Consider the following 10,412-nt stretch of genomic DNA (forward strand, 5'->3'; position numbering starts at 1 on the left):
ATTGGTGGTTGTCCAGAAACGCTAAGGTTGCATTACCGCCACCTACTGATATCGTCTCTTTTTTCTTTATATTTGACCCAAACATTAAAATATTGCTGTAGCGCCATCAAGGGGTTTGGAGAGAAACAAATGATAATTTCTTCCTATATTTCACGCCTCATCTTTAGTCGCGCTCTTGGCAGATTCCCCCACCTGATTAATGGAGTTACTCCTAAGAACATGTTGCATGACTTTTGGGGGGGGAAGTATAATTTTCCATAAATATAAAGTATTTGCAAAAAGTAGATCGGTACATTTCATTCAACTGGATGTTGGTATAATTATGTAAAAAAACACATAATTTCTAACCTAATAACAAAAGAAATAGACCCAAAGAAATGTTCCTGATTCGTCTACAGTCATTCTACTGTGGAAATACATTTTAAAAATCTGCTAAATATGGTAATTTTTATTTTTTTTAAATTGGTGCCTCTTTATTACTTTTTGCAACCCATTTAATCCCAAATTTTTCCCAGACATGAAAATATTAAAATCAGATGTCATTAGTAGCCCTTTGAACTAATCAAGGGGAAATAATTTTAAAAATTGTGGAAAAATATGTGGAAAAAGTGTGTTTTATGATCGGTCACAATTGTGACCGGTGGGATAATATGGTGTTCTTATATTAGGATGAGCTAAAAGTGCTTTTTCCAAATAGATATGATCATAATATGTGAACATTGTTTCTTTATTGGAATATATCTTGCCACAGCATTACTTTAGTGCAACATTTGCTCTGTAAGGTACAAATTTAACTATCTGTATATTTTAAACCAAGGTAAATTTGAGTGCTTGAGTGTTTATGCATAATTATATTGAACTTCAGTCAGTTGTACTGTCATCACAATAAGATAGATCATAAAGATAACATCTTCAGTAGAGGCTTTCATTCATATTTCTGAAAATTATGAACATTTGTCACACTGTCATACAGTAAGACTCAATAGACGTAGTCCAGGAGTCTCCAACTCCAGGATTTAGGGCCAGTGTCATGCATCTTTTCCATCCTCCTCTGATTCAACACACCTGAATCAGGTGATTACCAGGACTCTGGAGAACGGGACTGCATACTAAGGAGGTGATCCACTTAATTCAGGTGTGTTGGACCAGGGACACACCTGAAAGTTGCAGGATACCAGACCCCAAGGCCTGGAATCAAAGGCCAGTTGTATGGCTCCTTCTCACCATTTGGTGACTTTGGTATTCTTCAATTTTGGGTTATTTCATCCCCTCCTTACTTTCCATGTTCTTTCTTGAAGCACACAATGTGCAATAAAGCCTTGAATTTCTCCCAGGCATGGGTGGTGCAAAAGCAACATGGAAATCTGGAAATGATTCTTCCATTGACTGACCAGTAAGTGTCTTGGTCACATCTTGCTGGATGTGACCAAGTCACAAATAACTTGACTTGACTTCTCTTCAAGTCAAATAACTTGAAGAGAAGTGTCCATTTGAGATCTATTTCCATGACCTACTGGCCTTATCCCAAACATTTGCATAAGATGATAAGCCACAACCCATGATGAGCAAATCAGTCGTTCCTCCTACGACACATTTGTAAAATATCTGAAAGGTAAATGGCCTGTACTTGTATAGTTCTTTATCAAGTCCAAATGACCTGAAAATGCTTTTCACCACATTTAGTCATTCACCCATTCACACACACATTCACACACCGACAGCAGTAAGCTACTATATTGTAGCTACAGCTTCCCTGGCACAGTTTGACAGAAATAAGGCTGTCATTCACTGGCACTACCAGATCCTCTGACTATCACCGGCTGGCATGGCAGGTGAATTGTCCTCTTGATCAAGGTCACAACTACTGACACAAATAAAGTGGGGGTTCCAGCAGGCAACTTACCAGTTACAAGATAAACTCCAACCTCCTAGGCATCCTATTTACAAGTGTACTTTTGAGATGGGCCACCACCACTTCTTGGACCTGACCATGACACTAAACCTTGAGGGGTTTAGGTCATGAAGGTCTTTGGTTATTGATCAATGACCAATGACCTAGTTGACATCAGTCTCTATATAGTTTTTTCTCATCTTTGTTTCTACTATGAAAATATTCTTGTCTTTCTAGTGGACCAGCAGTTTCTCATCTTGTGTCGGAACCTCATTAAGATCTTTATTTTTAAAGAGTACATCAGAGAGACATCATAAACCCCTTCATCATAAACCTTTGCAGGTGGTAACAGAATGCCACATGATTGGTGAAGGGTCAGAAGATCATCCTCTTTCCCCACGAACTGATCATACGCATTCAAAATCAGGCATGGAAAATGGCCCATCTTCCCCATATAGTCCATGTCTAAGCTATCAAAATCAGTAAGGATTCCATTTTTCTCACAACTACATTGTTGTATGCTTTGTATGGCCATCACTAAGTCCAACAGATCAAGAACCACACTCAAAATTAATCTTAAAAAGGAAGAAGTTAGGAATTGGAAGAATATGGTATGTATTTAAATAAGTGCACCTAGATCAAATGTGTTATCCCACTGGTCACTATTGTGACCGTCAACATGTTTACACATCCTGCTCACACACCAAACAAATTTTTGTAAATGTAAAGGTGTATATCATAACTAGACACTTTAAAGATGATGTGCACCAAAAATCTTTGTTGTATGTTTATTTAAATATAGATTTCTAGCCTCTGCCTTGTGAGGTTTGTGGCAGTCTTCTTCTCGCCAAGGTGCAACCAAGATATAAACAGCTCTAGTCATATGATAATTTACTCTTAACATGTGATACTGCATAAGTAATATCCAGACACTCTAAACTTTCAATGTTTGCTGAACATTAACTGAAAATTTAATCAGGAAGCTTTTTAGAGTCCATGAAAGTGAAAAAAAAAAAATTCTTGGTCACTATTGTGAGCCATTGAGGAAAGTTCTGATGTGACTCCATAGTCGCAGGTTACAGACCCCAGCATTGCCTTGATGTGGCTCTGTGATGTCACTCTATTTACATATAAGATGGATGGAACAATGCCCTGTGGAATGTTCAAAGCCAAATATAATATTTTGTGACCTAATCTTTAAACTTCTTTGCACTTTATTGACATTTATTTATATTTATAAAAAGTGAAAAGTGAATAATTTTCCTTTGAAATTACAATAAAGCAATGCTTTGTGCTTTTCAATCACATAAAATCCCAATGAAACATATATATTGAAGTATATGGTTGAAACATAACATAGCATGAAAGAAGTTCAAAAGGAATAAGAATTTTAAAAAAAATACTGCATATATAGTCAAAGAAATTTGCAGTTAATTAACTTATTCTGATTTCTGCAAGTAGTTAATATTGATTTGTGCCTAACCTAAGCTGGGTCTTTAGCACTATGACCAGAGAAGTGCTGATAGCTACAAATACATAACTGCAAAAAAAATGGTTACCTTCAGTGTTTACACAGGGTAAAACAGACCTTTCAGCATATTTTAAATACCTATATGCTGCATTATTAGAAGTAGTTTGGTATGTCTCTTTAAAGTCAGAGCTACATTCCCAAGTCAGGCGAAAACCCATGTGCTGTGCTCAAACAAAATACACTCTTCTCCCAGTGTAAGAACTACGTTTGACTCTTTGTTTTGTCTACTGAAGACCAAAATAATCCTCTTTGTCTTGTTCATATCCAAGATAAAGTGATGTTCTTCCAGTGTGGCACAACACTTCCTGCCAGTTCCTCCTATTCAATTAGAACGCGTCTCCTGGTTTAGTCGTGGTAATTATTACACTTTGCATTTCAATTTATAAAGAACTCAAAAACGGTGGTATTTAAATAGTTTTTCTTTTTTAAAATAATAATAATAATTTGTTTTGAAAGGCTGGGTAATATTTAAAACATCAACATCAATCCTTCTTGAACACTGAGTCCTCTGCAGTTTCCGAGAAAATGTAAATTATTTTTTTCTGTTTCGACGCTTCTGAGCAGAACTCTCCCCTCCTCCTAGATTCCGCACACTAGATGGGGCCACATCCATAACTGGAAAGTGGAGTTAAATTGGAGGAACAAACCTTACGCAATTACATTCAATTACATTTTATGGATCCTTTCACGACCTTCAGTGTTTGGTCAATTTAAGCTTGAGAATCATTACGCTGGCATTTCCTTTCAATTTAAGCATAAGTTACATCATTGTTCTAAATAGATAGTGTATTTAAACAGTAATTTTGTCGTTTATTCCAGTGTTGCTGCCATTGTTAAGGATACTGAATATGCGGAGATAATCCAGGAAAAGCTTTGCAATGTTCACATATAGCAGTTTATACACAATAACAGAGTTTGCGCGACTAAAGGGTCTGGATCAAAAGACGCGAATCACAGAGAAGGGGGAGATAGATACTCCAAAAAACTGTCTTGGCTCAAAAACATGCGCATCTGGGTGGCGTCGCAGTGGGAGGGACATTCAACAACAATGCCGAGACTTCACGGAGGGTGCGGCAGGATGATGCTTCCTCCTCCAAACAGCCCTGCCTCCCAGCGGACCCACTGTGCCATGCGCATCGCTCCGACACTCAGTGTTGAGCATGTGGGGCCCCTTAAAGAGAAGCGCCGAGTAGACGGCGCGGACTTTCTCCATTGAAGAGTCACCGCAATGAGGAACAGCGCCGAACCGGCACAATGCGCTCCAGGCTCCCAGGGACCGCCTGCCTATTGCGAACAATTGGACTCTGCATCCTCCTCTCGAACACTGCAGCTTACTTTGGGTCAGACTGTTAACTTTTTATTCAGGCATTTTACATATGTTGATTCTAGTCACTGTATGGGAATAGCCTAATTTATTAAAGATTCAATAATTAATTATGCACGCGTAAATGTCTGACGTCTTCATATTCAGTTTGCTATTTCATTTGCTATTTAGACATTTTGCCTTTTTTTAAAAAAAAAAAAAAAAAAACGGGATTTGATAGGAAAAGTTTAAATAGCTTTAAAACAAGACACCAGCGTGGGAAATATTAGAACTTTGTCAGTTAATTACCATAAGAAATTATTTACTAGAAAGTTGTTTTTTGGTTGTTGTTGTTTTTTTTAAAAATTATACAGTGGATGTTTTTTTTTTAAATTATTTTTATTTTTTTTTACATAGACCCAGATTTACATTTACTATCGTTTTCTTCTTAATCACAGGCTGACAGGCCGAGAGCCACTGGTGCTTTTACCAGGTCCATTTTCCAATGAAGCTCCATCGGGGAAGGCCCACCTGAAGCAGTGCGAGCAGATGAGTCTGACCAGGCGGCAGAAGAGGATGTGCCGCAGAGAGCCCGGTTTAGCCGAGACGCTCCGGGAGTCGGTGCGCCTCGGCCAGTTGGAGTGTCGCTATCAATTCAGAAACGAGCGCTGGAACTGCACCTTGGATGGCCGAGGAAGCCTCCTAAAAAGAGGTGAGCGCGCATTCTGGTTTTGATTTCTGCTACTTCAACTTCAACTGATTTTATCACAGAGATAAAAGTGTGCCGAGATGAGCTTATGCTGGTTGTGATCAAAATTTACATTAATAATAATAACATATATATGTTATATACACACACACACACACACACGCACACACGCGCGCGCGCCTACACACACACACACACATATATATATATATATATATATATATATATATATATGTGTGTGTGTGTGTGTGTGTGTGTGTGTGTGTGTGTGTGTGTGTGCGCGTGTGTGTGTGTGTAAAATCTGGCTGATGACTTTTTTTTCCAAACAGAGGGTAATCTGCAAGAATAAGTGTGCAAAAACACGGAGTAAACTTACCACCGGCTGCAGCATTGCAAAAGCATATAATCAAACTTGCATGTCTGCTTACTCTAATAAAATCTAAATTGATGGTTTTTATCAGTGCATGTAGTCACAAGCCTCACATGATGCCTCCTTTACCAGAATTTTACATAAAATCTTGTGAAGTGCAATGTCAAGCATCATTTTTGTTTTTATTGTTTGATATGCAAAGTTAAGACTTTCTTTTCCCTTGTATGAACTTTAAACTTTTGACCACAGGTAAGAAGCAATTCACGCTCGCAGTTATATTGCATTTTCCTTCTTAAAATCTATTCTGCATGACTTTTGAAACAATTAATAAGCTACACATTAAACTGCATTGGATAACGTTTTAAAATGAGTTGCAGATCTGCTGTGCACACAAAAAAATCCTGTAGGACGGTCCAGACTTTATGCATATGGATATCATTGTGTGGGAGAACATGAACAGGTCAGCACAGAGGTAATGAGGGAGTAGAGCGCCAAGAAATGTGGCAAACGACGTGGAGAGTGCTTGAGCCCTGCGGTTATTTTTATCTCGGGAAAATGCCCATTCCCAGAGGAAAAGGGTGGTGTGATTACCCACTTTCATCTGGGAAAATCCTTCCTAGTCAAAATAACAATTAATTAGATGAAAATATACACTGGTGACGACTTTGGGGGAAGCAAAATAACAGTGCAGAGCCGCAAGAAGAGGTCAGAGGAGAAGTTTTGACACAAGAAAGCGCACAGGATTCCTGAGGTTGTTGTAAACCATGACAACGTAGTGAGATTTTTGTAAACACGCTGGGTTAATTGCTTAATTATTGGAAAGAAAACACATTTTTTGGATTAGATCCACTGACAATTACTGCCACAGACATAAAACGGCTGTTGAAGATGTTTTTTATGTATCACTGGCAGCAGAGTTATTTAACCATTTGGTGCCTTTTTTTTCTTTCTTTTCTTTGAATCCAGCATTTAAGGAGACCGCCTTCCTTCTGGCCGTGTCCTCCGCTGCACTAACCCATGCACTCGCCAAAGCTTGCAGCTCAGGCCGGATGGAGAGGTGCACGTGTGACGACTCCCCCGGGATCCAGCACAGAGAAGCGTGGCAATGGGGGGTCTGTGGAGACAACCTGAAATACAGCACCAAGTTCCTCAAAAAGTTCCTCGGCCAAAAGAGGGTCAGCAAAGACCTCAGGGCGCAGGTCGATGCCCACAACATCAACGTCGGCATCCGGGTGAGTGCTTAAAATAAAATGTGTTTGTGTAAATGTATTGTTTCCTTTAAGTTGGGCTGCAATTTCACCTGTCAATTAAACCTGATGCTGACAACTTTAGGCTTCGCCCGTTTGGTTTTGAAGCTTCCAGTCAAAAAAAAACAACAAAAAAACACCCCCTCCACCAATTCCCCCTTGCATTTGCTTCCATGTTTTGACCTGGGTGGGTGAGGCAGTGCAGCAAGGAGACAACATGGCTGTGGGATCATTGGAGCCAGGTGTTCTCAGGCATGATAAAGCTTGCTGTGCGGGCCAACAGAAAATTAAAGGTCTCATGTCGGAGAGAGCGATTATAACCGTGGCCTCTTTTTAATATACGAGCAAGCATTTTTTTCCACTTACTGGATCACTGTGCTCTTCATAAATCCACCTAATGTTCATAACCACCACTCTGAAAATAGGGAGCCTCGGGGTGCATCTCCTGTGGCTTGCACCTAAAAAGACAAGTCTGTCGGAGGAACCGAAAGGCAAAACAGGATGAACTCTATCTTATCTCATCTCAAGTGAGCTAAAAGTTTTACACTGTTGTCGCCAAAAAGAGTCCAGCGGCCGAGTTTACAAAAAAAACACAAGAGGCTGTAGACCCCTCAGCTCACAGTAATGGTGTTTAGAAGCCCCTCGGGGGCATTCATACCTGTGCAGGGAGGGAGGACCTGGGTAGAACTTTTCAACCCACTGGAGCCCTCTGGCTTTTTTAGTTTGACCTATCTCTGGCCCCTCTCCACAACAGCAGCTCTCAGCCTGACTGATCACACTCCAATCACTGACCATCAAGCTGAGTGAAGAAATCCCACACAGAGCCTTGAAAAAGTATGAATAAACCTCCCCTTCTGTTAAGTCACAACAACAAGCTTTAGAGCATTTTTTTAATTCAGTTTTGATGTGAGCGATCAATACAAAGTGGTGCATGAAGGTGAAATGAAAAAAAAAAGATGTCAAATCTACAAATGCACATCTGTACGGAAGCGCATTGCTATCATGCAGTAAAAAAAATTTTTCGATCGCTATCTCGTTATAACGAGTTACGTATCTCGTTATAACGAGATACGTAACTCGTTATAACGAGATATCGATCGAAAAAATTTTTTTCCTGCATGATAGCAATGCGCTTCCGTACATCTGAGATGTGTGTCATTTATTTGCCTCATTACTCTGATACTCCTAACTAAAATACAGAGCAACTAGTCATCTGCAGAAAGCTGTTAATGTGAAATAAGTACGTGAATGTTTATTAAAGTATTATGGAACAATATTTCAAGCTTTACTGTAAATAGCTAACTGAGCACAAATGCAAAATTACCAAGCAGTGGCCATTTGCCCTTGGAAACTCTGGAGGAGCAGCCAACATCCACAGCTCAGGTGGTAAAATATGTTAAAAAGACAGTCATCAACTGTGTTCACTACACAAATCTTGAATTTAGAAAGAAGAAAGCTATTGTTAAAAAAAAAAAGTCTTAGGAAAGTTCATTTAAAGCTTGCCACCTCCAATGTAAGGTGCATCACACAAGTTGAAGAAGGAGTTCTGCTCTGATTGGATTGATGTTGCACTTTTTGGGCTTCGTGCAAAACACTACGAGTCATGAAAAATTAACACTGCACTTCCATTACAGCGCAGCAACCCAAACTACAATTCAATCAGAACTCATTAACGTGCTAAAGTAGAACTACATTCAATTGACAAGACTTAAAGCTTGATGTTTGCCAGTGTTTTCTGACTGAGTTTGAGCTGTTTTACAAAAAGAGATGAGCAAAAAAAAAAAACAATCTCTAGATGTGCAAAATTGTTTGGAGCTGTTGCACAGACAGAGATAAAACCCAAAAGGCTTGCAACTGTAACTGAAAAGTTTTACAAAGTATTGTCTTTTATCGGACTGTATACAAATCCTGGCCAAGCTTTTCAGTTTTTTTTTATTTTTTTATTAGAAAACAGTGTAATTTTCCTTCCTATTCATAATATATTAAAATCTGTGTTTACAAGGTGCACTGTCTACAAGCAGTTGATCTTTATTGGTGTTTTTATTTATTTATTTTTTTTTCCTATATAGAAATTTCTCATCTCTTTTTTCCATGAGCATGCATGTACTAGAAACTGGGCGGAGAGATTCCCCAGTCTGTTCTTCTTGTCACCTCTGCCTCAGGCGAACGAGACAGAAGGGAGACAGACAGAGCTAGTTTCAACACATTGAGGAAAGAAATTTCAAGAGCTGTCCGAATGAGAAATGCGGAGCAAATGAAATACGACAAGCTAAACAGCTCCCCTCAATCCATTATGTCGAAATTTTTAAACCAAGGAAAAGCGACTGCCTCATCTCCGCTAAACCTTAACCCACCCCACAGGAAACTGTCTCTCCAGCCAGATAGATTCCTCAGATAAGAACGCAGGTAATGAATCAAACTGAAAGAGTTGACATTTCTCTCTTTGTGTCCCTCCTATCTCAGGCAGTGAAGAGTGGGCTGAAGACAACCTGCAAATGTCACGGAGTCTCCGGCTCCTGTGCCGTACGGACTTGCTGGAAGCAGCTGTCCCCTTTCCATGACACTGGGCGGCTGCTGAAGTATAGATACGACAACGCCGTGAGGGTGTTGAGCGTCACCAACGCGGCCACGGGAGAGACTGAGCTCGCCGGGCCCAGACGCCACGGCCAGAGCCCCCGCAACACCGACCTGGTCTACCTGGAGGACTCCCCCAGCTTCTGCAGGCCCTCCCGCTACTCGCCGGGCACGGGGGGCCGGTCGTGCACCAAGGACACCAGCTGTCAGAGTCTGTGCTGTGGACGCGGCTACAACACGGCCATGCGGCTCACCAGCCTGTCCTGCCACTGCCAGGTGCGCTGGTGCTGCCACGTGGAGTGCCAGACATGTGTGAGGGAAGAGGAGGTGTACACCTGCAAGAACGCATAAACAAACATTTGGATAAAGGTGATGATCCGACTGAAGCAGCGGGGAGAAAAAAAAAAAGAAAAAAAAAGATAAAACTCTTACCTTCGTGGGCACTCCACTGCAGAATGTCACGTCAAAGCATGTGTTTGCAAATATCACTTAAGACTTGCATGATATTTTGGGAGAAAAACACTAATGTGCCACTACGAATATTGTTGGTTCTTTGCTAATCATCAGATTATGATGACAATAGATGATGATGTTTCCAGACTACTCTACTTCTCCTTAGCTGGATGCACTGAAATCTCACTTTTTCTACAAAAGAGGGAATCAAGATCCTCAAAATGGGAACCAGACTGGATCATACCAGCAGTATGAACTCTGACACTGACCGATTGATGTGGTATTCGGCCTCCCATATTTTACTATTTATTGTGCCACTTTCTGTGCCTCGCAT

The 10,412-nt window shown here is 40.3% G+C and overlaps 1 protein-coding gene across 1 annotated transcript; it reads left to right on the forward strand.

Annotated features, from left to right (window-relative positions):
* Positions 1 to 4,523: 4,523 nt before the first annotated feature.
* On the forward strand, positions 4,524 to 10,043 carry wnt9b (wingless-type MMTV integration site family, member 9B). The gene is made up of 4 exons (XM_007558187.2): positions 4,524 to 4,762; positions 5,184 to 5,437; positions 6,771 to 7,036; positions 9,515 to 10,043. The coding sequence occupies exons 1-4, from the start codon at positions 4,677 to 4,679 to the stop codon at positions 9,974 to 9,976; spliced, it is 1,068 nt and encodes a 355-aa protein (XP_007558249.1). The 5' UTR covers positions 4,524 to 4,676; the 3' UTR covers positions 9,977 to 10,043.
* Positions 10,044 to 10,412: the final 369 nt, after the last annotated feature.

Source organism: Poecilia formosa, unplaced genomic scaffold (assembly GCF_000485575.1).
Source record: "Poecilia formosa unplaced genomic scaffold, Poecilia_formosa-5.1.2 Scaffold94, whole genome shotgun sequence".
Classification (NCBI taxonomy): domain Eukaryota; kingdom Metazoa; phylum Chordata; class Actinopteri; order Cyprinodontiformes; family Poeciliidae; genus Poecilia; species Poecilia formosa.